This window comes from Clupea harengus, chromosome 3 (genome assembly GCF_900700415.2).
Source record: "Clupea harengus chromosome 3, Ch_v2.0.2, whole genome shotgun sequence".
In the NCBI taxonomy this organism is placed as follows: Eukaryota; Metazoa; Chordata; class Actinopteri; order Clupeiformes; family Clupeidae; genus Clupea; species Clupea harengus.
The window spans coordinates 28,356,800-28,384,299 of record NC_045154.1 but is presented as its reverse complement, the minus strand read 5'-3'; the positions used below and the strand labels follow the sequence as shown (position 1 = coordinate 28,384,299).

The 27,500-nt window shown below is 46.0% G+C and overlaps 1 protein-coding gene across 1 annotated transcript in view; it reads left to right on the top strand.

Annotated features, from left to right (window-relative positions):
- Positions 1–27,500, top strand: part of LOC116220048 (cGMP-inhibited 3',5'-cyclic phosphodiesterase A-like) — a 70,760-nt gene that overhangs the window by 19,215 nt on the left and 24,045 nt on the right. Inside the window, exons 2-3 of the mRNA XM_031565265.2 lie at positions 15,074–15,124; positions 24,900–25,166. Coding sequence (XP_031421125.1) covers positions 15,074–15,124; positions 24,900–25,166 — 318 coding nt within the window. The remainder of the gene's footprint in view (positions 1–15,073; positions 15,125–24,899; positions 25,167–27,500) is intronic.

The window sequence follows — 27,500 nt, the reverse complement described above, 5'->3', positions numbered from 1 at the left end:
AATTAATGGCTGGGGACATGTGACCGAGCAACAGGACGATTGACGCTTGCTAAAAGCCTCTTCTTCTTCTTCGCTCAGCGGAGTCAGGTCGGACTTAATTACAGGGGCGACTTTGTTTACCCTCCGCTGCCTGCCCACGCTCTTATCTGCCGAGCAGCATTTCTGGAGTCGCCTCAAGAATGCAAAGAAGGCCGTTAGTGGTGGAGTTGTGGGCGAAAGGATAGGGTGGTGTGGCCATATGTGGGAGCCATTGTTATGACGTTCGTTAAACGAGCTCCTCTGATGTCACGAGAGGCTCTGCGGCACGTGTTCCTACTTCATCCTTTCTTCTCCTCTCTTCTCCTCTGGGATTATATTGATGCATTCTTATGCAGTGTGGGAAGTGCCCAAAATAGAAAGTACTCTGCTTTCCACTGGTGTTAGTGACGAACTACTACTGGTGGCTTGTCATCTGTCGCATGTATTCACATATGCGTTCAAAACAACAAATTAAACAAAAAAAGCTCTGAAAGCAGACTGATACCTCTAACCTCTAAATATTAGAGTTACCGTCACATTGATCTGTTTCACTCGTCATATGATGTATATGATGGAGTTTGGTTGGTTTCTGATTGCTGCATTTTTTTTGAGAGATCTGAGAGTGTTCATTATAGTTTCCCACTGTGAGAAAAAGCCTGTACAACTCTTTTGTTTGAATGGTCCCGTTTTCTTTTTTTCTTTTTTTTACTGGCCCGCTCTCCTCTCCCCAAGCCTGGGTGAGTAATCACATAATGCCTGCTTTGACGTCAGCCCGTCCGCCGGTCGCCATGGTTACTCAGTGCGCCCCTGCCCCCAAGAGGTAATTTTTAAACATTCATCCTGCAGCAGCTCTTCGCTTCCCAGCCTCGTGCAGAAAATGTATTCCACCCATCTCAGGCAACCCCCCCCCCTCCTCCTCCTCCTCCTCCTCCTCCTCTCTCTCTCAACCAACCACCATCGCTCCACTTCTCCTGTCCCTGTCTGTGCTCTTCCTTGCAGGCTTGCAGTCCACCACCTTTTGGTCTCTCCAGAAACACTCATCGCCACTCTGTAATGTCTGAGAACGTCTGAGAACCTGAAAACACCTTTTTCTCAGCATGTTCAGTCGCTGACCTACCTCAGAATCAAAGAGGGTGGGGTGCGAATGGGCAGGGAGTGGTGATGGTGGTGGTGGTTGTGGTGGTGGTGGTGTGTGTTGTTAGCTGTCGTCTGCAGCCAGAAGTCTTTTCCTTAATCCATTTCCCTCTCTGGCTCCTTAGAATAGGAAAATAATACCTCAGGCAGTGTATATCATTATACACCATACATCAGAGCAGCCTCTGCAGAAAAGATATGGATGAGTCTTTAAAAGCTGATATGATCTGGCCACTTCTTTATGTACCATTTATAAAAGCAATGTTGTCTCAGTGATGTGGATATAAAGTAGATCAGTACTGAGCCGTCATGCCACTGCTTTGGACTGGACTCAGAGAAGGACAGCCGATTACATGTTTGGCTTACTTGCAAAACGGTTGCATGACTTGATTAAAGAAATTCATTTATATAGTTATTTCACTTTCCCTTAATAAATTAGGTTGTTCAGGTCAGACCTAAGACCAGTGAGACCTCTTTTGTCCTCTTCCAAGAAAAACCTTTGCTTAAAAACATAGTTCTTCTTCTTCTTCTTCTTCTTCTTCTTCTTCTTCTATTTGATATAACTGATGGACAGCATGAGTTTCTTGTCAGTGCAAGTGGTACAAGATCACATATCGGTCCAAATAATACATTTCTTTGGTCCATACATCCTGTGTAGTGCACCTTTTACAGTAAAGGGGTTTTGGAGGCTTTCATTGAGTGGGACTGGGAGAAACAACAACTGTCTGGTGAGGATGCTGAAGTGAAGCGAGTCTGAGGCCGTATCAGTGAGAAACTAAACGATGCCGACGTCTGTCCCTGGTGCTCATTTGGACGGAAGGGAACTGGTCATAACCTCTTCATGTTGTGTTACGTGAGAGAGCACCCGGCACCCAGCAGCAGCAGCGCTCCTGTCTGTCTCTCTCCACTCTCACGCAGCCCCAGTCCAGGGCGCCCATCAATTTTCATTTGCGGCCAATTAGGTCCTGTTGGGGATGGGTGTGTGTGTGTGCATTAATGTGGGTGCATGTGCAGGACGTGTGTGTGAGTGTGTGAGGTGTGACTTTCAACCGCTGACGAGATTGTCGAGGGATGAGCAGGGGACGAGTCAGATGACCGTCACTAAATTTCTTTTTTTTCTTCTCTTTTTCCCCCACTCCACGTTGTCTGGATGGGTCTCTGGACAACCTGGGCTGTTGATTTCGATCGCCAGAGACACCCTCATTAGGCGCGAGAGCACAGGCTGCGGCGCTGCTTTGATTACAGCACAGGGGGCTAATGCACTGCGGCTAACCCAATGAGGGCAGAGCCAGGGAGCAGGCAGAGCAGGGGGCCGGCGGACTGAGGACCAGAGCAGGCCGCCACTCAGTGAGCGCACAGCCCCGCGGCACCGACAGCTCAAGCCAGACATCTGAGGATAGACTGAGGGGGGGGGATGAGGGGTAGAGAGATGGTAGAGTGGTGGAGTGGTGGAGTACTATCACACCACAAACTTCAAGTTGCTGTGGATGAGTGCCCCAAATGTCCCATTACACCCACAAGGTTACACAACCCTCCTGACCAAAATCGCAACTGGTCTGGTCTCACCTGGTCTCACCTGGTCTGGTCTCACCTCCCTTCCTTGTTTCCACTCTCTCCGCAAATCTTTATGAACAGCACTTGCCACCATGCAATGGCCACTCAAAATCTATTATGCTTGTATGGTGATACGTGTCTCAGAGAAGTACTCCTCTTCATCGTAGATTATATTTTGGGTCAATTATTTTAGACAATTATTGTGCTTTAAGGAGCTTGACCTTTCCCATTTGTAACAGTTTGCACAGGGAAAGACTACCACACACAATCAAAGCGTATACTATCAAACAGGCCCATTACTCCTGCTATACAGTAATGAGATTAGACGACAATTGCTCTTTTGCGCAGGGAGTCTGCTTTCTATTAGATTAATGCGCGTCGGGTAATAAAACTTCTCACAGATGGAAAAGCAATGACCACTTGCCCAGATTTTAGTGGGTTTCAACTCAGGGGTGGCCTGTGGGTGGATTGGAGGGAGGTGGCCAAACCTGGTCATGTTCATTTGTAGTCCTGTTTTATGGCCTCTTTTTACACGGCCGACCCTCCATGCGCTACCCCTTCATTAATTGAACCAAGTTCACCCTACCTGGGAGCAGAGGCTCCGGTTGGGATTTAAAATAAAAGGGAAAGCATGAGTTCAGTAGCATGAGAGGTGATCATTATCGGTTTCGTGAAGCTTCAGCACTTCTCTGACCGTGAAGCTTCGCCTTGGGTAGAACAGTCAGGGTTCTAGTCCAGCATCGACGGTTCCAAACCAGTGCCCACAGACCCACACTGAAATTAGTGGTGCTGCAAAACAGCTTCAAAATGCTTATGAGTGTAGTTTGCACCTCCGGGGCATCAGAAGGGCTTTTTTTTCGGGGTGTGTAGGGGTAAAAAAAAACAGGCCCGTCTCCAGCAGCTCAGCACTAGTCCTTGGCTCCACTCAAGTCTGTGCTGAGGAGCAGTCTTCTCTCTCCCCCTCAGATTCTCATGCTGATAGTGCTCTCAGTGAAATGTAGGTATGGCTGGTATATGTCTAAATAGTAGCCTTTTTAGGTGTCTTTGATCCACATGGTGGTTCTGTTAAAGTAAACGTCTCCTTCACTCACTCTCTCTTCCCGCCGTCTCTCCTTCTCTTTCTCTCGGCCCATCTATCTCCCTCTACTGTCCTCTGGGATGCTATATTGAGTGTCAAGCGTTGCCTTGTCTCTTGATAGCTCTGCTTTGTTCCAAAAAAGACTCCCTGGAGCCTTTGGGTGAGGGGGGATGAGGGGGTGGAAGGGTGGGGGGGTGGGGGGGGGGGGGGTAGAGTGAGAGTGCGGGGGTCAGAGGTTGTCATGACTGTTTCCTCAGCTGCAGCGCAGGCAGGAGTTGTTTTGGATTCACCGTGGCCCGACCAAGGCAGCTGCCGTTTGTAACGCGAAACTCCCCCTTCCCTCCCTTTAAGGTTTTCCTTCAGTGGTTTTTCCACGCAATAAACGACCAACTACAAAGAACGGGAGAAAGTCAGACCTGTGCGCATGATGAAAAACATTTCAAACATACTTTAAAAAAGTTGCAGATAACAGCTTGATACATGATAGTTTGCTTGTAGACTGCTTATAGTCATTCACATGTACCTGTTTAGTATTATGTAACCCTGGTGCCCATTTAGTAAAACGTACCAGTTTGGTAATAGTGTTAGTGTTTTAATTAGGATATGGGAGGATCAGAGATAATACCGTTGTTGCAAGGAGTTGTTTTAGCTGATCCGTCGATGTGGTATGAGGTCCTAACATTCCTCTAAGCCCTTCCCTGACACTCCACCGATGCCTCGCTTGTGGAAAGACTTTTGGACTGTGATGTCTGGTGAGATGGAACACTGAGGGACAGAAACCCTGTATATATTTGGACAAGGATTCCTTCCATGTTTGAATAGCCGCCTTTACGGTGCTCTGCAGTCATGCCACCTCATGCTACTGCTGCTGCTGGAAAGTGCACCAGATCATACAAGCTGCGCTAACACTCGCACAAACATAAACAAGGCATAAAACAGGTCTGCAGAATATCTCTACGGTTTTAAGCTGTAATATACAGTACGCTTCACTTACATTATGCACAGTATAGTGCTTCTGTATTGTTAGTTTTAGAGTATACTTTTGAAAAGATATTTAACTACATTTGACAACTGCTGTCTTTTAAACACGGTAGATCTGTACAATATTATTACTGGTAATAACATAGTTATGACACAAATACTAGAATCAGTGTTTTCAGCGATGAATAGCAGAAGTTGGAACTTGATGAGTATCAGTCTAATGACTTAGTTACTATAATAGCTCCAAAACTCAGTTTGTTTCCGATGCATGGCCAGCACGTCTCGTGTCTTTCCTTAAAGGCATCGTCATGTTTCTCTGTTCTCTGAAAGCTCCTGTGTGCATGTCACGCTAATGCATGTCTGGTCATAGGCCTACCGTCATTTCCAGCAAAGATACCCACTTCCCCCTATCCCTAAGCACATCTCCAGGTGTAGTATCTGATCATCTGCCATGAAGGATGTGTCTCATCTTCGACCCATACATGCCCCCTCCACAACCAAACACACACACGCACACACACACACACACACACACACACACACACACACACACACACACACACACACACACACAGGGGCAAGCAGTCACGCATGTGCGCTCACACACACACACACACACACACACACACACACACACACACAGGGGCAAGCAGTCACGCATGTGCGCTCACACACACACACACACACACACACACACACACACACACACACACACACACACACAGGGACAAGCAGTCACGCATGTGCGCTCACACACACACACACACACACACACACACACACACACACACACACAGGGGCAAGCAGTCACGCATGTGCGCTCACACACACACACACACACACACACACACACACACACACACACACACACACACTCACACTCATACAACAATTCTTGCTGAAGCAACCTCCCAAACTCTCTATATGGAAGTTAAACTGCTATATCTTTCATAAATGTCATGATGGAGAATTCCACTAACAACTAATAAAATCAAATGGGCTATGTTAGTGCCTTCCTGAAGTGGAGCTCATCTGACACTATAAGCAGGTTAAAAGTGTGTGTGTGTGTGTGTGTGTGTGTGTGTGTGTGTGTGTGTGTGTGTGTGTGTGTGTGTGTGTGTGTGTGTGTGTGTGTGTGTGTGTGTGCGTGTGTGTGTTTGGTGGTGGAGGGGGTTTGTTTGTCGACATGATGTTCAGATGTGAGACACCTTTCTCATGATAACATAAAGTTGGATACCACACTCCTCTCCACAACCCTCCATACATTTTGAGTTTTATTTCCTACATGGGAAAAGTACAGTACACGCTCAGTGAGATCTTTCCAGAAGTAAATGATATATGGTAAATCTTATGGTAAACCGGTCTTGAAGACTTTAATATTGGAGGCAACCAATAGTTCTTGTAATCTGCACGATTTTGAGGCCAGCCCCTTTTAAGTGTATTGTCTTGTTGCTCCATGTTGTTCTCGGCAAGCTAGATCCATTTAGCTATTTTCCACACGCAAGTCAAATTGTAATGAATTGTTAATTTGATTTAAAGGCCTCTTTGACGTAGTTGGACACCCAGGAAAAGATATATTGTTCAAGTCAGTCTTATGGCTTCATAAAAGTTTTATAGTGGAAGTGTAGCACCCTGGGCTTTTGTTTGAGTCGGACAGTTAGCAGTAAACAAGGAGAAGTGTGTTTATTTTTCATGACTTTTATGATTGCTGTTAGTGGAAAATGGGGAACTTAGCTCCATAATACGCTTCACTTTTGCCGTTCTGCCATTTTCAGACCCAAATTTTAATGAAGTCTTACAATAAACAGAGAATATTATTAAACATTTTAAAGTCCATACTTTACTTGGGGAGGTGTGCGTTTTAGTCGTAATTGCTTTGACAAAGACAATGGGAATACAAATTCTTCATTTGGTGGTGACGGTTGTTGAGAGGAAGTTGTGGGGATGAATGTGTGGTGGTGGCTGTGATGCTGAGTCATATTTACAGTATTCTGGAACCCCGTGTAAAGGATTGCACCCTGTGCCCAAAGAACAGATAGTTCCAGGCTCCACACCGGCCACGTTTCCCCACTGCTGTTCTAAAGGCACATGTTCACCTTCAAGAACTCATCTCTTCAAACGACAAAAACAAGAAAAAAAAAAAGAAACAAGCCCTCTTGGGTGGAAAAATCTGCACTTTGTTCTCCCACGGTCTTTTGTAGGTGTCGGCAAATGGTGTTGCAACCCAGTGAAAAAAAAAAAGAAGCCAGACAAAGGTTCTTCTGGCACCTTCCGAACCGACCGGTCTCATAAAACAAACAAATAAGTAAGAGCTCTGTTCCCGCCGCTCTTAAGACCTCAGCAGGGCCTTAGCTGCCATGAATGTGCCATTATATCCTAATAGGTCTGGAGAACTGGACTAGCCTCTCTGAAGGGGGGGCAAGCCTTCGGTATTTATCCTGGGGAAAATCCAGGCGCACTGAGTTAGGGCAGCACAGCTCTTTTCTGCGTGTAGAGAACATGCTGACAGTTGTAGTGGAAGAATATTGGTCTCTGTTGTAGTTCGGCATGTGCATGCGGTTAGTAATGTTGGGAGTGTGATTTTGTTATTGGGAGAGTGAAATCAAAAGCTTGCTAGTTGGGATTTTAGGGCTGTATGCTTTTTATCTTTATGAGAATGCTTAGTCTTTTCTATGGTTCTTTTTGTGATAGTTCAGCAAATATATGTCAGCAAAAGGGAATCGGTTTCCAGAGGTTTTCATCAAGTCATTGTTGGGGTGGCATCTATGCAAGTGCAAAGGGACCAGGTGATGTTCCAAGGCACATTTTGCATTGGAGTAATCCTGCTCTGAAATGCATATTCTAAACGAATATTCGAATGCATTGGCATTATTCTACATGTATTAACTAATGCTAGCTATTTCAAATGATAGCTACTTTAAATACTATAAATATGCTTGTAATAATACTTTTTAGAACATTTACTGTATATACATTTTTTTGCTGAGCAAAAACATATTTCACATATTTCTGAATCAACATTCACTTGTATTAGTGAGTATAAGTTAACATAAAACACATACAAATTTCAGTATATATTTTCACTATGTACTTTTTCTTGTTTTTCATGGAATATAAAATGTTGTCCATTTAAATTACCCCGACTGGTGTCAAAATGGATCCCTAACATGAACAGCAGTCTCAGGCACCCAAACAAGCCCCCTTCCAGGGCACTTTATTAATTAGTTACAGCCCCTTTTCCACATCCATAATACAGTACCGTTTTGTTACACATGATTACTCAGGGCAGAGTGAATTCGCAGCTCACTGAATCCCACACAGAGTGGCTGTGTTGTCTCGGGGCCTCGCTGCCTGCGCAGGGGATCACCGGGGAGACGGAAACCCCTCCGGTCCTGCTGGTCACGGTCTGAGTGGCCCAGGGTGGGGCCTGTGAAAAGAGGAGGCTGTAAGAGAGGCCCGAAACCAGAGTGTTCACATGTGTGAACATGCATGTGTGTGTGTTTATGTGTGTGTGTGTGTGTGTGTGTGTTTTTATGTGTGTGTTTGTGTGTACTGGCCTGTGGCCTGGGAGTATGGAATGTGTGTGTGTGTGTGTGTGTGTGTGTGTGTGTTTGTGTGTGTGTGTGTCTATGTCTGTGTGTGTGTGTGTGTGTGTGTGTGTGTGTGTGTGTGTGTGGTGTGTTGGAATGTTGGTCTGCTATATGTGTATGGTACATTCATGTGCAATGCATGTGTGAAAAGTGTGAGAGAGTGGGTTTGTGTGTGTCCACTTACAGTATGTGTGCATGTTACATGCACTGTAACACCAGCCCATAAACCCTGCCTACACACACACACACACTCTCACACAGACACACTCACACACCACCCTCCTCTCATGCCTTCATCTGCTCCCTGTGTTCTTGGGTGTTTAGCCCAGGCCCCTCCTCTCCAGCAGTGACGCACATGACCCTGAGAGACTGACCCCCGTGGCAAGAGCGGTAAAACATTAGACATCATGAATGAGATCACCACACGCGGTCCACACACACACACACACACACACACACACACACACATATATATGTATGCACACAGACTCACATTCAAACACATACAGAGAAATATACACACACACATACACATGTATACACACACACAGAATCACACACACACATACATACATACATACATACATACATACATACATACATACATACATACATACATACATACATACATACACACACAAACACACACATACACATGTATACACACACAGAGAAACACACACACACACGCCTCTCTGCCTGGGTCTTCTAGAGAAGGAGGAGGAGGAGGTGAAGGCCCCTCAGGGTCAGGACTCTCTCCCTCCACACCTGGACCCAAGCAACGCAGAGGGTTTCTGGGTCAGCAAGCAGTTCTGCCATCTGTCCTGCCTAGTCCTCACGCACTCTGCAGATGCCTTCTGCACCGTCACAGACCCCCCCCCCCCCCCCCCCCCCCCCCCGTTCAGGAACAGGAACAGGAACTCTGCCCTCCCTCAGTGTGTAGTGCTTGTGCTGTCATGTAGTGCTCATCCTCTGCCTCCCGCATTTAGCTTGCTGTCTCTTGTGTCTCAAGTGTGGAGGGAATGTTGGTGCTTGACTTATGCTTGGTGCTCAGACCATGTAATTGATGACCTCTCTTGGGGGGGGGGGGGGAGGAAATGTCAGAAAAAATGAACATTCCTCCTGCTGCTGCGGCCTTTCCGTGGTGTTGAGTTATGTCACACAGCCTGATTGGTAACCCTTGCGGGAAGGGCACTGACCCTGGGGAGACAGTGAGGTGTCGGATGGGGTGGGGGTGGGGTGGGGGGGGGGAGTGAGGGGTCAGCCAACCCGCGTTGTCAGAGTAGTGGTGGGGGAGGGTCCAGACACCCTGCTGGGTACTTCCTCAGCAGCAGCAGCAGCAGCCGCAGCCTCAGCAGCAGGCCCCTGTGAATGAGGAGGTACGAGGCCAAGAGGAGAGAGAAACCCAACACCGGGGGCTGCAGTGGGGTAGAGGTTCTGCACCCCCCCCCCCCCCACCCAGCCCCAGTGTCAGGAGGTGCTGCTGCTTACGTCATCAGCTCCTATGAAACTCCCCTCCAGATTGCTCCAATCCTACATCGCCTGCTCCAACGGCCGACAGTTACTGACAAAAGACTTTTGTGTGGAGCGGAAGATGGCGTGCTGTGTCATCCTTGCCGAGGAGGGTTGTGTTTGATTACAGCGGAGCATGGGTGCATTACGTCACTGTTTAGTAATCCTTGAGGATTATTTATTGATTATGTAGCTTGATATCAGACTGTATGTGTGGGTCACATTGACAGCCTCTCTGCGTCTAAACAAACCCACCTGAGTGGAGGTCCACCCTTTTTGTCCTCTGTCTGGACATTAACTATAACATGAACACATACCCAACTGTTTCCTGTACACCGGAAATAAGATCACTGATGCTGAAACTGAAATGAACTTTACACTCTCCGTGTCCTCTGTTCGCCCTTCAAGGCGTTTCATTGTGACCGCTCACCTCCACACACACGTCTCTCTCTCTACGTCTCTCACGCATATAGATGACTTCAGCTTCCCTTTCCAAATACTCGATTCGTTTTTTTTTTTCCCCTCAGGTATGCTGGCCTGTGAGTTTTTTTCCACACCAGCATGTCTCCACTTTGTTCACAGAAATGTTCACTACTGCAACTTGCTTTTTTTTTTTCTCCCTGCTAGCTTTCTATATCAGCCTTAAAATGTGCAAGAGCAGCTGGCCCTCGCACTCTTTGTTCAGTCTCTAAGGAATGCCTCTCCCCCTACTCCTTTTTTCCAGTTGACAGTCCAGAACTTTGCCCTCTACAGGTGAAGAGCTGCACTGCACGCTCACTGGCGGTACCCTGGCATCCCTGTGAAAACTGGCATCCTGCTGCACGCTGTGTGTGATCAGCTCTCTGTGCAACACCATCTTAATTATTGTGCGCGCCCAGATGAATTAAATGGGGGAAACTCAGTGCCAGAAAACCCCTGGGTGGAATTGATATTTTTCTGCTCAGAGATTACCCCTCGCGTGGCACTGCACTGGATGGCTGATTGAAGAAGACCACGTTTTATAGAAGCGTGAGGGTAACTGAATGGGGTCATTTCTTGAAAAAAAAAAATGCGCGCAGACACAAGAAGCATAGACCCAAACCACATAAGAAAGGATGAGATGGGGGGGAAACAACTCGGGCTGAAGTGCAGTTTAAACAGCATTTTTGGACAGATCTTTCAGAGTGATGTGTTCTGCCGCTGCGCTGCTTCCCTTAACGCACAGACACATTAGGTCGAAGATAGTTACTATCAGGGAAACTGATCTAAAGGCAGTAATTAGTGGCAAAATTGTTTTGCAGACTATGGGGCAGAAGACTGCTCATGAATGAATGATTATGGAGCTGTTGGTGGTAATCTAGTTATGGACTCCATTATGCCTGCGCAGTTTCCTGCCTCCCCCTGGTCACACATGTTTAAAAGTGCATTAGAGCCGTAATGGAGTGCGTCAGAGTGCTCCACGGAGCCTGCGCTGTAGGGGCTCTGTGGCTCTAAGGATTATTTATCTGAGGCAGGCAAATAAGGCTGGGAGTGCGATGCGATACGGCCTATCCATCAAGGCCACAGTATCTCCACAGGAAAATCCCTCCCATCGAACCTCGGCACAAACCGCAACCCATTCTCAAACAGAGAACAGCCCAGCCACAAGGATTTGTGTGTCTCTCTCTCTGTGTGTGTGTGTGTGTGTGTGTGTGTGTGTGTGTGTGTTAACACTGACTCCCACAGAGCACATTTAGCATAATGCTATGATTAAGTAGTATGTGCTCAAACACACACACACACATACACAGATTTGAACACACAAGTTGCATTGCTATATCTGACTCAGGATTATTCAGCTTTACGGTGGTTTGCTTTAGATGTAAATGTGTATTCACACACATTTCTTTTGATATCAAGCTGTGAGAGCAAAGTGTTTTTCTAAATCAGTTTGGCAAAACATAGTAATGAGTATATTACTAAGTGAATACTTTAACAACCAAAGCCTTCCTCAGATTCCCAACATGAAAAAGATTTAGGTAAACAAATTTCATTTTCGGGTCTCACAGCCAAGAGAACACATGGTCTCAGTTCTGGAACCATCACTTAAGGATAGATGGTCATGGGCAGCCTCAAGGGTTCGTGTCCCTAGATGCCTCCTAAAATGGGTCTCGAGGAAGCCTGGATCATTGAAAGGTTCCATAGGCTCCCTAAAGACAGATATGGGCAGAAGGCCTTCCTTACCAATCAGCTGTTTAAGTCCCTTTAAAAATGTCATGTTGTTCCTGGGGGGCTAGAAGATATTCTGTCTGCTTCATTTGTAGGACATGTCTCTCTGTAGCGACCCACAAGAAGGACATGGACTCTGTCACAACTAACGTCGCAACTAACGTGGGTTTCGGGCTGTGATCGAATGTAACAACTCCTCAGCACTGCTAAGATGCTTTAATGCACAAGGCAGAACACTTACACTTAAACACTTGTCACAGGAAGATGAGCCTCTTAAGTTTCCTTGTCCAAAGTATTGCTCAAGGAACTCACCCAAGGTTGCACTAATGTGTATTTAAATGTAAAATCACAGAATCAATATAGAATCAACACAAAGGAAGCTGTTTAATAGCACCTTTTTAACTGAACATAGATTCTCTCCTGTGAACTACAGATTTCCAATAAAACCATCAACACCATTAAAATTGACTCTCAGCTTGAAAGGAATATTTGTTATTTGTGTATTTGTGTGTGCCTGTTGGGTTAGGTGCAACTTGAGGTGCTCAATAAACTTGCAAGCTTGTGCATTTAGCTAAGCTCTGTGTCAGATATACGTTGGATGCCCTCAGATATTTTAACCATTACATATGCACTAACAGAAATAATAACAAAACCCAGGCAGCTGCGTTAAAACCTTTAAAATGTAACTCTTAGGCTGATGTTACAAACACGTATACTTTTATGTTGGCATGCCTCTACATTTTAAGGCATTAATCAACAGTAATTGATATTTGCTCTTTTAATGTAAACTAAAGCTCAAATGATTTTTCGATACAGTTTTTGAAAAATGCAGTATAGGCTGTGCTAATAGTGAGCTTAACAGTGCTTCTTCTTTCACAAGGGAGAGCAATACCCAGACACACAATTCATTATAAAAGTTTGGAGCTCTGGTTCAAAACTCGATCTTCTGATAGGTCACTTTGTTGAAGCACTCGGATGTCTCTGCTGGTGCACAGTAGGGAGAATAATTATCTGCCTTTTTTATTCATTTATTTATTTATTTATTTTCTGGTCAGATCAAAGACTGTGTGGAAATAGCAATGATGTTGCAAGCGTCTGTTTAGAAGGCCTGATGAAAGAGTTGTGTTATGTAAGAACGGAGGGCCTGTGATGGATGCATCTGGGTCCGCAGTAGGAGTCTCTGTCTCTCCGTGTGTGTGTGTGTGTGTGTGTGTGTGTGTGTTTATGTGTATGTGTGTGTGTGTGTGTGTGTGTGTGTGTGTGTGTACTAATGTTGCCTGAATCAGCTAGGGCCATTAACATCACCTCTTCGAAATGGCCTCATTAACACACACATAAAAGGGGGAAAAGCACATCTATAACTCAGACCCTTTGTTCAGATGTTTATGCTGGCTAGCTAGCGGAGGACTGAGCCCTGCTGCAGGGGGGCTGTGGTGCCAGCCTCCCACAGATCAGCTGTGCTGAGCTGCAGCGGCCCAGGCAGCCTGGGCTCAGTCCTTGTTTGGAGCCTGGTGCAGATGCCCCTTGATTGCACACAGACTCCGAAGGCCCCGAACGTGTGGCGGAGGGGGATGAATCAAGGGGCCTGTCGGCTCTGCTCATTATTCATCAAAGAGCTCAGACCTCTGATGAGCACCTCTCTAGACTCACGGTCACAGACACACACACACACACACACACACACACACACACACACACACACACACACACACACACACACGGCTCAAGACACTTCTTTGCCCTGGAGATGTTTCCGGTACTGTGCGGCCATTTTAAATAGTTTTAAAGACAGTTCCTCCTCAGAGTTCCTCCACTGGGACGCTGAAGGCAGTGGCCCTTAAAGGTGTGTCAGCCCTGCCTTCTGCTGAGGGGCCGCTGTGATGGTTCTCATGCTAACTGTGCTTCAGTGTCTAAATGTTGCGGTGTCAGATAATACACCCAGGCAAAGAGCAAATGTGGTGTCAAATGAATCATGTCACAGTGTTTTGATATTGAGTGCTGACAGCATAATCTACATGTCCTAGATTAGCTTGTTTTAGTGTTCTTTATGTGTTCTGCATTCACACTTATCTTAATAGCCTACATATGTTCATATGTCATTATGTCTTTTCAAGTGCTTTTTTTCCTCCATGTTTTCATATGTTAGAGGAAAGGTGTTTATTTGTAGCATATATGGGTCGGTATATCAAAGCTACAGGACGTAGCAAGGGCCAGGTGATGCAGGTTGTTGTGCAGCCCTTCGAGGTCACTGAGTGTCGCTGTCTCCTGGACTATGCTCACTGGCACCTCCGCAGGTTGAGTTCAAGGGCTCTTTAAACAGCACCATTGACATCACTGATGATTACTTTCAAAGCTAAGTCTCAATTAACAGATCGACCTTCAGTGCTCCCGTCAAAAAAAAAAAAAATCAATTTCAGGGAAACTGATCCAAGTTCAGCCTTGGTCTCCACCTCTTTGATGCCAGGCCTCAGTGGCGCTCACACTCCTTCACTGGCAGAGGCGAGTGACGTGGGCATCAGATCTAGGTGCTTAGAGGGGGAGATCCCCCCCCCCAGCCTGTCCATCACTCTGCCTGGAGCTCTGCCTCTGATCCTGTCTGCCTGAGCTAGACTTGGAAAGGGAATGACGTTGGTCCTGTGAGATACTGTGATGCTGCCCATGGCTGTCCCACTCACCCCTGTATCCCAACCCCCCAGGGATGTTCCTCAGTGTCTGCCTGGCATTTTAGCTGCCACAGTGACATTTTTAAACAAGAGATGTCCACATCACTCCTTTGGATTGATTCGCAACATGTTATGCTGTATCCGAATGCCAGAGGCTGTTTTTTTTTTAGTTTGTTATGGTTCTGGGGATAGATGTTTTTATGTTTTTTATATTTATATTTATTATTTATTATCTCTCATCCCATCCCTAGGTTTGAAACTCCTTTTTTTTTTAAAGGCAGCCAATTGTACCTTTAATAATTCATCTTTCACACTGAACTCTGACCTCGTTGTTTCTCTGTTTCTCTCTGTTCTAGATACTCTCCCACCCAGAATGGGACCACAAGCGAGGCTCCAGAGGATCACAGGTAATCGCCGTCTCTCTGCACTTCAACACAGCTCTTATGAACATGCCATTTGAGCCATGTTCTGGAGAGGTTCTGTCACAGTTCGTGCGCCCTATTTTCTTCAGTCTTCTAAGAGACTGTCTAATCTACTGGCCCTTTTCTGTGTGTGTGTGTGCGTGTGATCCAGTGCATGTCTACTGTCCTCTCTACACCCTGTCATGGAGGCATTTTTCACAGTCTCCGAGCAGGAAACCTGTGATTATAAAACATGCATGACCCTTTTCCTGATTCCTCTGCTTTCTGAAGTAGCAAAGCAGACATGAACGTGCGGAGCTCAGGCTCCTAATATGAGAGGCAGCCTGGTTTCTCATGATGAAAAGGGGGGTGGTGGGTTGTGTGTTGTGGGTCGAAAAGGGGTTTGAACGCAGTGTACAGAGGTAACATCAGTCATCAGAACATCAGTCCTCTTCATGCCTGCGATTGACCTGTTTCCTCTAGAGGTGATGTACTGAGGTGTCACACAATCCCCGGAGCCAAGCTTCACCAGTCAGACAATGAAACAAAGGCTCCGGTGCTGGCATGGCCTGTGTCTTGGTGTACCCCTGTAATCAGGAGGATATCCTCCCGTTGGGGACATGACTTGGAGTGGGGGGAGGGGGTGGGGGTCTCACAGAGCCCTCACAGTGGCTCTGCCTGTAGATCTGATGCCTGCGCAATCCACATTTGACACACTACAAGCAGACAGTCAGAAGACCCCAGACTCCACAAATGGACTCTTCGGGACAATAGATTTTTAAATTAAAAGTCATCCTCAGTGTGATTTCAGTATCATAGCAGTTTCCAGTATCTTTCATCTTAATCTAGCCAGCACTCATGCATATGAGGTCTATTAATACACCATTCTTATTAACATGGCTGTGAAGGTAATGGTGAAAGAGGAGTTTTGGGATGTCATTAGTGGCCCACTTACAGTGGTGGCTGTTTTTGTTCAAGGTCTCGAGGAGAGCACATTCGCATTGACCGATGGCTGACGTTTTGACTGTCGAGCTCACTTGAAGTTATTTGTTAGGTATCTGGGATTCGTCGGAGGAATCTTGTAAAAGCTCTGACTGACAACATGTTTAAGAAGTGGAGGCTTGTCTTGGCGCTAATGTCGCATCTTGGCACTCTGTCGCATCTCCTGGATGTTTTTCCTTCAGCTCCTCTCTCTGAAACGGCCCTGCCTCAGAGAATACCAGCAGCCTGTCGGACCTGTAAATCATGTCGTCTTTTCCAGAACCATTGACCAAAACGATTTATTGATTTCTGCCGGGGCCAGGCATGCCAACAAGCACACATTAGCAGGGTCATTTTCCCCAACCGCAGTTTTATTACGAAGATTGTGGTGGATGTTTTAAGTTACAAATCTAAGGAAAGTTCTATTGCAGAGAATATTTATAGAAGGCACTGAATACATTGAGGTTTCTGGAATGTTACCTGCGGAGACCGTCCGGTGGGGAAGAAACACGTGTCGCTCCAGATTTCGCAGCCCCATGCTGATTCATGATGGGAAGGCTGGGATCCACCAAATTCGTTGAATTCATCAAATTCGTCGAATTCCAGGGAGTAGCCGGCCGATTGGCTGCCTGTGCGGTCAGCGTGCCAGGAAGGCTTTCAAAACACAGAAATGAAGGGGCTGTAAACCATTATCACCGCCGAAAGAGCCTGACAACAACACAGGGAGCCGAGAGACAATGGAAAGTAGCACAATAAATATATTTATAATGTTGCTGCTATTAATAACATAGTCTAATTCCAAGCACCAGGCATCATCATATTCTGTCTGCCTTGAGAATGTGAAATGTTTGGCTCTTAATGAAGAAAATGATTGCAGATTGAATAGTTCAAAGAGTTGCGGGAAAAGAAGGATAGGTATTTGTACAGCAAACCCTACCAGTAACATGTACAGTGCGTCAGCTTGTACCAATACTTCCTACTTAATACTTAATAGTCTATACATCAGTCAACTGACCAAAAGGTGAAGAGTACGTTTGGCAGCACTAGGCTTAATGAGCTCATAATGAACCAGGGAAGCTGTTTGGTCTGAGGTGTGGCCAGGTCTGTGACCGGTCTCTGTGGAGGCCAGTCTGAGGTGTGGCCAGGTCTGTGACCGGTCTCTGTGGAGGCCAGTCTGAGGTGTGGCCAGGTCTGTGACCGGTCTCTGTGGAGGCCAGTCTGAGGTGTGGCCAGGTCTGTGACCGGTCTCTGTGGAGGCCAGTCTGAGGTGTGGCCAGGTCTGTGACCGGTCTCTGTGGAGGCCAGTGTGAGGGGTGGGCAGTGTGGGAAGGGAGGGGACAGCCGCCTACAGCACATAGAATGAAAGTGCCAGCTGTCTCTGTGGGATCTGTGTGTTTCGCCGAATGGGCTGTCTGTAGACTTGATCCTGCTGGATTTTTCATCCAGTGGCGGCTCCAGCAGCACACTGTCCTGTCACCACCACTACAGGTTGTGTGGGCCTCGCAGCTTTTGTGTTATGGTGATGGACTGGGCAGTTCTACCCACTGTCTCCTCAAGAGAGATTTTGTCTTTCCTACTGGAGAAAAGTGCCGTGGAATAAGGGATCATTTTAAGAGGAATGCAGGGTTCAGCAACTCTGACAGACTGTCTGCTGTCTGGCTTGGTGCTAGCCTCTCCTCAGCACACTCATATATGCCTATGTGAGTGTGGCACGGTTGTTCTAGATTACCTCTGGAAGCTGGTCATTGGAGACTAGACTAGAACTCCATATTTGTACTATTAATTGATGCCACTCTACAGAAGGTTTCACACAATTTCCAGTATTAGCCTCCATTTACATAACATAAAGTTCATTCTAAGGGTCCTTGGATGGTGGTAGTGCATACAATGTGTGTATCTGAGATTTAAAAACATTCAGGGTGATGGAGAATCTCAGGCCAACATTCTATTAGACAAAAGACCACGAGGCGAATCAAAGGTTTCTGGAGGTGTATTTCAAGGTGCTCCTGCAGGGAGTCAATTCCAACATCAAGTAGAGGCAGGCAAAGACTAAAGAGCCTGTGTTACAGTATATATACAAGTCAATCATGGGAGGTTACAGTGGGGTCAAGGGTCAACATTGGGGATGTTTTTTACAGGTCAAGGTTGGGAAGGGGAGGTGACCTTCTTACGGAAGGTTCCGGAACACGCACACAAAGCCAAAATGGTGGACAATTGATGTGTATTCCTCCACCTGGGGCAGGGGGGGGGATGTCTGCTAGGGGCTTTAAACAAAGGTGTACCAAGATTATCAATGCACATGGCACACACACACACACACACACACACACACACACACACACACACACACACACACACACACACACAGAACATGCTTGCAATGCAATGTAAGTCTATAAATTAATGGCAATATCAATTTCCATCAAGGGATTAGGTCAATGTATCAGTTTCGAAACATTTTAAGATTACCTGTTACGTGTTTGTCTGGCCTCTTATTGTCATATCCACATTAGCACAGAAATAAGCGGGGGATTAGTCATTTTCCATCTAGATTAGTTGTTCCATTTAGACCAGCCTGATTAAAGTAGCTGACCCAAAAAGAAAAAGAAAAGAAAATATCCACTTACAGTGGACACAGCAGCATCAAGTTAGTTATCCAGCAGATTGTCAGTGACCACAAGGAATGATCAGCCTTCTCTTCCTTAGTACAGAGGAGGATTTGCCATACCCTGCAGCCCTGCTCCTAGTCCATAAGACACTAAACCTAACTCTGGGCTCTACTGCCACAATCTGATCACGATAATTATCATTTGTGACAGAACTATCCAATCAATTGATGCGTCCTGCAGACCTCTCTCATCTCATCTCAAATCCTCACTGCCTTCACCGTACTCCATTATCCACTTAGCCCGTGTATGGTGTGGTCAGGGGCGCAGGGCCATCCATTCAATTGCATAAGTTACGGTAAACAACAGCCAACTGCTGCTGCGGCGGCGCAATCACATTCGCATTTTCTTGCGGAAACGCATCTCCAGTTCTCAGTGCAGTTTTCCATCGCCCCAGCCTTCCATTCCTTTAGTTTATTATCATGGTTCAAACTAAAAACTTTTCATGTAGTCATAATGTTAAAAATGACTAATATGTATTGTGTTTGTATTCCTCTCCTCCTCATCCTTCTGTCTCCTTGTCTGTTTCTGAAATATGAGGGCCTGTTACAGAAGTAAAAGACAGCAAACGGTCGTCCCTGAGGACATTATGATTGGGTGCGCACTGGTCAATTGCCTTGACCCCTCTCCGTGTGCTTAATGAGCCTTTTACTCCTCCAGATTTGTTTTGATTTATTCCCCCCTTTTTTAATAAAAAGTAGAAAAGCGTGTAATTGTATCCTGCTGGAGATGCTGGACCCGAGTGTTCCAGGTCGACGGAGAGGCTTTGAAAACAGGGGTTAGTTTAGGTTACTGCAAGTGAGGCAACAAGAGAGCCGGATTTCAGAAAAGTCCCGCTGTGATCTGTGCCTCTGCTGCTCAACTCTACTCATTTCATCCCGAAGAAGGCCTTGCTGTGGTCCCCATTTAGTCCTGTCAGAAGGGCATTGTTTCATGCATATTGGGCCTGATTTTTTGACCCCACATACATACTGAAAATGCATTTTCTTAAGGAATTACCTGGCCACATACAAAATCACAAAATACCCTGTGTATGTATGTGTGTGTGTGAGAGAGAGAGAGAGAGAGAGAGAGAGAGAGAGAGAGAGAGAGAGAGATGTTGGTGGATGCACAAAAAACAGCTCTAATGAGATAGATATTTGTGGAGTCAAGTGTGGACCTTAGGGGCAATAACATGGTGTAGAGCTCTAGCAAAGGACACACAGTCCTTTATAGTGGATAAGAATAATGATGATTTTTATGTGTGTTTGGGTGTGTATGTGCTACCAAAGCATGCCTGTGTGTCTGTTGATTGCTAGATTGTGCATCGATGTGTGTGTGTGTGTGTGTGTGTGTGTGTGTGTGTTTGTCTGTGTGTGCCTGTCAGTACTCATGAATGTGTTCATTTGTGTCTGCAGTTAAGAGGTAGGCGTTCTCAAACGTGCCTTTATTGCCCACTACTGTGCCTTGTTTACTTAGAGAATCAAATATCCTCCATAAATAAGGCCCTGGAGGCCGTTTGGTCCAGTCAGTAGTAGACTGGGAATAGCTGCTGTAGGTCTTGTTCTATTGCAAACACAGTGAGCTGAGTTGACCCCATCTGCTACCAAGGCTAAAGACGTACACTAGATTGAACTGACATGCAGCAGGCAGAGAGACCAACATGGTCAAAAAATTATAAAAAATATAAACAAATATGGATTACGTGTTGAATGTAAGACATTCTCATAAAATATTCTCAATAACTAAATTCAAGCTCATAGTACATAATAAATGTTATCTGTGCCAAGAAAGAGACAGAAAACATAAACATTGGTGGTCCATAATACACTGGAACATGACTAAAACCCAGAGAAATGCTACTTGTGCTGTGAAGTGAAGGCTTGGTAGGGAAGGCTTTGTGCAGTTCGGTAGTGTAGTGCTGCAGCCTTGCCAGGGTCTTTCCCTGAACTGTGCAAGAACCTCAGTTTGTCACAGTCATGACTTATGTTGCCACAAACACATTTTATGGCCGGTGGCTTACAGTAAAGCGCATGGAGTAGCACTCTAGCAGATGTCTGGATCCCGTGGCTCTACGATGCTGGATCTGCGTCTAACACGTAGGGCATGTGTCCATCCAGCCTGTCAGTGCGGAGTGCGTCCAGCGGCAGCAGAGCTTGATGAGACTTCATGGCTATCTCCACTCAGGGAGAAGCTGCACACTTAAAGCAGGCTGAAGCAGTGTGGTGGCCAGAATCAACAGCAGCACATCTCAGCTTCAGCGCTTAACATCCACCGCTGCTTTTGTTGTCGGACAGTCCAATATTCCTGTAGCTATGTCATGTTCTGTTTGCCTGGTTTTGGGGGAAAATCTGATGTCACAATATTAAGCAGAGGGTTGAATTACATCATATTACAAGTGAAGGTGAAGTATAAATCTTGTATTGTTTTATTATTAATGTTGTAAATAGGCTTCATATCTAGTTTAGAGGGAATAACAGGCAGTACAGTCGATTATCTTCAGATGTGTTCTCGTACCCTGAGAAGGCTGTACTGAAGTCAGATGTGCTCTCGTACCCTGAGAAGGCTGTACTGAAGTCTGATGAACAGTAATTTGAGGGCATGATTTTCGGCCGGTCTGTGTAAGGACACAAGGAGTGTGTTTCTCCCATGTGTATATTTCTTTACGTCCATAGTCTCACAGTTTAGAGGACTGAGTTCAGCTGTTGAAAGTCTAAACCACCTGTTGTTTATGTTCAGAACATTCAAGATCTAGAGGACCCTTATGTCTTACTTTAATGTCAGACATACACACACACACACACACACACACACACACACACACACACACACACACACACACACACACACACTCAAATAGACAGACACATGCACACACTCAAATAGACATGCACGCACATACACTCAAATAGACAGACACACATGCACACAAGACCTTCTCTGCCAGCCGTCACACATCATGGTTTTATGGGTCATGAGCTATGGGAAGGTCAAGACCCACATGTGTCAAATCCATTTGTAATTGTGGTCTTAAACAGACCCCTTGCTCTGGTCTGTGGGGGCTCCCACTGTGGTACCTGCAGAAGCCGTAACAGTCGAGGGCAAACTCGGACCACCATGTGTCGTGATTCAGAAAGCCTGTCAGTCTCTGAGGCGCAGGGCAAAGCCAGCTGCTCGGTCTGGAACCCGGCTGAATTAAAACCCCCTCAAATACACACACACACACACACACACACACACACACACACACACACACGCGTGCGCATCGCAAAGGCCTCAAAGGTCACAGCCTCTTCCAGGCTGCCAACGTAAATAGAATCATTCTGGAGCACTGGCAGCTCATGCTCAGAGTTTGAGGTAAGCAATCAGATAACATTCTTCTTTTTTTTTGCTCAACGTCAGGAGTTTAAAAAAAAGTCGGGAAGGTCATTTCACATGTTTATTGGATGAATGTCTTGGCAGCACCGGCCGACTTGTGTTTAGATGTGGTGCCTGTTGCTGAGGGCAGAGTGATTTCAGGGAGCGCTGTGAACTTTTCACTTCACCCCGCCGAGCTACCCCCCCCCCCCCTCCCTTCCCTTCCCGACCCCCCCACCACTACCCCTCTTCTCCCCGCAGAACAAAGACTGCATTCGCTGCGCTTTTTCACTGCGCTCAGCAATTCAAAGCAGATACAATTCAAATGAGACCCAGCTCCTTGCAAGACCGTGCTGCTTCTCGCTGTGCAGTGCTCAAATAAAAAGCCTCAGAATCTAACAGTGACTCAGACTTCAGCTGACTAGTAATGAGTTGTACATAATAATAGTATATCCATTCTGAGTCGACGGAGGGCCTGTTCCCAGCATAGGCCCCCCCAAGACTACCACACATTCTGTGTCTGTTTTTTGTGGGGCTCCTTGTTTTTATGTACTCTGCTCAAGTGGGACAGTGCGCGTGTCTGTCACAAGGAGTGTGTTGTATAAGGTGTGTGTGTGTGTGTGTGTGTGTGTGTGTGTGTGTGTGTGTGTGTGTGTGTGTGTGTGTGTGTGTGTGATGAGCCAGGCTGTCTCTGGCGCAGGTAGAGCTCTGAGTAAACACACCGCACCTAATGGAGCCTGTGCAGGAGACAGAGAGAGTTCAGACGCTTGGCGAGCATAAACACAACGTGACCCAGAGAGAGCAGCCGATGGAGGGGCTGAGGGCCGATCTGAGGAGCGGCACTGCTCTGCGCTCTAAACGAAAACAGAGCTCCTGTAGGAGAAGAGAAGTGTGTGTGCGTGTGTGCGTGCGTGCCTGCGTGTGTGCATGCGTGCGTGCGTTCGTGCGTGCGTTGGTTGGGTTGGGGGGTTGGGTGGTGACTGTACATGTTTGGTTCTACCAGACAGATAAAGAGACCGATAGACACATGATAAAAAGACTTTTTCACAGTGCACTTTTGGTATAATTACTACATAGAGGAATTATGTGAAAATATATATAATGTCAAATCACGCAAAGAGGAATGTTATTTAAAGCTTTTGAATTGCTCCTGTGGCATTTCATATAATTATGCTCATTAAAACTGTGGTGTCCATACATTTAAATCAAACTTTTACAAGTTGTTTCATAATTCACGTGTCAACAGTAAAATGCCTTCCCTGTACATATTCAGTTGAAATTGAAGATGTAGTCCAGGGTTGAGTGATTATTTTTGGCTCATAATTAATCTTTCAACTACGTTTAGTGCCAGTGTTTGGCACTAGCTTTGTCCATCAAAAAGATAAAAGTAAAAGACATGTTTGCATGAAAATATGTAATTTATGTCAACACATAAAATATGTCCTCTATTTTGGCATATTATACCTCCATAAATGAGAAAAATGTTAAATTATACCTTCCACAAAACTGCTATTGTCAACTCTGTCCGACATAATATACTGCTGTCAGAAGAGGACATGTTCTGTCTTTTGACCCACTAGCGCTTGCACTGCGTAGACACGGACATGTGCACACAAACATACACACACTAAACATACACACACTCAACATACTCACACTCAACAGACACACACTCAACAGACACACACTCAACACACCAACACTCAACAGACACACACTCAACAGACACACACTCAACAGACACACACTCAACACACCAACACTCAACAGACACACTCTCAACATACACACACAAAACAGGGGCATGCTTATCTGGAAAAGGCAAATTCATGAGACAGTACAAACTGAACAAACATGCTGAGATTATCAGCCTTATGCAACATTGCATTATACTCTAAGATGGAAGCTAGGGGTTCAGACTGAGGCCTGGAGAGGAAAAAAAGAGTTGCCTGTTCTGGAACTTTCTGAGATTTACCTCTCAGCTCTCAGCTATTAGCTGAAACGTGCTCACGAACTGCTTACTCTTCCTGATCAGCTGGGAATGATATGTTTGCCCCTCGGCTATGGACCCCTTGAGAAGCTCGCATTCCAGGTATTTTGCCGCAATATAAGGGACGTTTTTGCAGTTTAACCTCAAGGGAAAACCTTAGGTGTGTGGAAGATGCTATTTTAGACATGGCACTCCCTCTCTTGTGCCTCTGATGTTGTTCAGTGTTGTCGGCAGGATAGGAAAGGTTGCTTGCACACACACACACACACACACACACACACACACACACACGGACGCACACCTCCTCCGAGAGACTTGTGTTTGCAGCAGTTTGGCGTGTAGGTGGTGCATGCCTCTGGAAGCAGATCTAATGCTCGAGTGAGCACAGCAGGAGCAGCCCAGCGCTCCCCTGCAGCTGCTGCATGTCAGCCTGATGTTCCCTCAGCCCCCGGAGCTGGTGCACACTCACTCATGCACATGCACACGTACACGTACACGTGCACACACACGCACACACACACACACACACACACACACACACACACACACACACACACACACACACACACACAGACACAGACACAGACACGAACACTCACACACACACGCACAACTCACATGCACACTCACACACACATGCACACGCACACTCACACGCACACTCACACACAGTTACATACTCACACGCACACACAGGGACAAACACACGCGCATAAACATGCGCTTCCTATTATCTCTTCCGTCAAAGGTCAAAGGTGATTCAAAGTTTCCCCTCCTTCTCTCTGTGTCTTTGTTCTTCCCCCTGTAGTCCTCTGGCACCAGTGTGACGGTGGACATCGCGGTGATGGGCGAGGCCCACGGCATGATCACCGACCTGCTGGCCGACCCGTCGCTGCCGGCCAACACCTGCAGCTCCCTGCGGGCCGTCAGCAACCTGCTCAGCACGCAGCTCACCTTCCAGCCGCTGCACCGGCCGCGCCTCAGCCAGCTGTCCGCTCTGGCTCCCGCCGACGCCTACGCCTGCTCGGACTCCGAGGAGGGCCCCGAGAAGAACGAGAAGCTCAGCATTCCAAAAGTAAGGCCTCAGGAAAGGTCCTCAGTGTCTCTATAGAAGCTGTCCAAATCAATCATCAGATTTGCGGTACCGCCCGTCCCAGACGAAAGGCTCACTGCTTTCTTTGGTTCTCTTAATAGATTCACATGATGTAGAATTTACAAGAATTAACTCCCTATGTCATCTCAGTGAAGTTTTATATCAATGAAACTCAATTCACATATTTCCAAATTACAGCTAGAATCTATTGAATAGTGAGTTGAACTCACACTTAATATCAGGTGCTGATATTGATTATAGAGACAACTTGCAAATACCATCCCATTTGTGGGAAAAGCAAAAAAGCATTCATTCTGAGACGTTATGAGCCATTACACCTAGCTGTGCCAGTGATGCCGCTGTGTGTTCACTGTTTCCATGTGTTCTTGATCTAAATAGCCGAATACAAGTGTCCAGGAGATGGCAGGATATGTTTTGTATTGCACTGCAGTAGCTGACATCAAACATTCAGTATAGATTGGCATGTGCAAAACACAGGGAATGATTAACTACAGCTGACAAGAAACATTCAGTATAGATAGCCATGTGCAAAACACAGGGAATTATTAACAGATGTCATGATGACATGACAATAACTGTGCATCAATCAAGTGATGCAGCCCTTTTCAGAAACATGCACATATTTTTTCCACGACTGCGACTCCCATCCATCTCCTCCTCCATCTGTCCCACTTCTGTCCCTCTTTTCCTTCAGTCGTTAACAGACTGTAGTATATTCTGTGCAAAGAGGGAGAAGAAGAAGAAGAAGAAGAAGAAGAAGAAGAAGAAGAAGAAGAAGGAGAGCGAGAGAGAGAAAGAGAGAGAGAGAGAGAAAACATGCATGTCTGGCTCCGTGAGTGCAGCGCTGTGTTCCATTTCCACAGCTGTGTCAACAGGAAAGATCTGGGAGCAAAAACAGGGAAAATGTTGTGCGGAGGTTCTTGGGTAGTTGAAGGGGGCACGTTACGATTAGCGCCTCGACTAGGGCCACAGAGGGATGCCATTTTTCTCGTGGACTCGGAGAGACAGCATCTGCATTGACTGGAGCGGCGGCAGCGGCGGCGGGCTCTTTACCTGAAGGAGCCCGCCTGCTGTGCGTGCCTTCTTCCGTTCGCTCGTGAGAAAATCAAAGGGATGCGCCGATACACTTCAGAGGACCTTAGAGACCGATCTTAGTGCTCCCCGTGTATTTTTAGCTTGACATGGAACTTTGTAAAACGACCTTAGAGAAGCAGTGTAGAGTGAATAGCCAAGTACTTAATTAGATTTAGCCTCTCCAGAGAGTCTGAGAGGCAGATAGAGAGAAAGACTTGTTTTCATGGCCGATTGTAGTGGTAAAACCTTGTTGTAAGGGCTTTGTGGTCGCTTGCATGTGTATGAAGGAGTTTGCCACCCAAATGGGCAACCTTTGAACTTTCATTTTGAACTTTCTTTGCTGTATTTCAAACTTTATGTCTCTCAATCTAAGAGTAAAGAGAATGATTTCAGTTGACATTTCGCTCTTTCGCAGGTATTATTACCTGTCAATGGGCTAGCGTAGCTTCATGAATTCAAACGATTTATGAAAAAAAAGCATGTCATGTTAAAAGTGTAGTGGAAGCCATTAGGAGATTTCACCACAGGTTGTCATGAATAACAATGCAACTAATTTATTTCAGCAAGATATATTCAACAAAACCATCTTCACATTGTGCCTTCATCAAAATATCTGGTTGAAGCATTGTCTGTGAGAGTCCTCTTTGGACACTGCTCACTGAAAAGTTTGGAATGTGCCAACTTTCATTTTATGGAGACCAGTGATAGTCGATCAGAGGCTGACGTTTATTGCCTCCATTGAACACCCATCAATGTGCTGAATTCTTTAACTACCTCGCGAATATTGGAACAAAAAGGTATTGTATACATGCTGTAATTTATGTGTAACTGATCATTAATGTGTTGAACAAATAATCTTATTCAAGCAACGTCACATGCAAAGGTTTGTTTCATCTGATATCAGAATGGCTGTGATTTGGTCACTGACACAAGGGTGCAGGCTGAAAGCCAAAGACTATCACTACTATACTGATATTCAGTATAACAACACAACTGCAAGTGTGATATGTTTATCTAAATCTATCTATTAGCAAGGTGGTAACGATAAGAAAACACGAGTCATACTAGACTGCAGCTTTTGAGTTTTGTCAGGAGTCCACCAAAAGCATTCGTTACTGCCAAGCATCACATAAACGGACTTTTCTGTTAATCTGGTAAATCCCTTAATGAGTGGCAGCTGTCTCCTGGCACACGGATTGGTTTGTTATGGCATTGTTATGG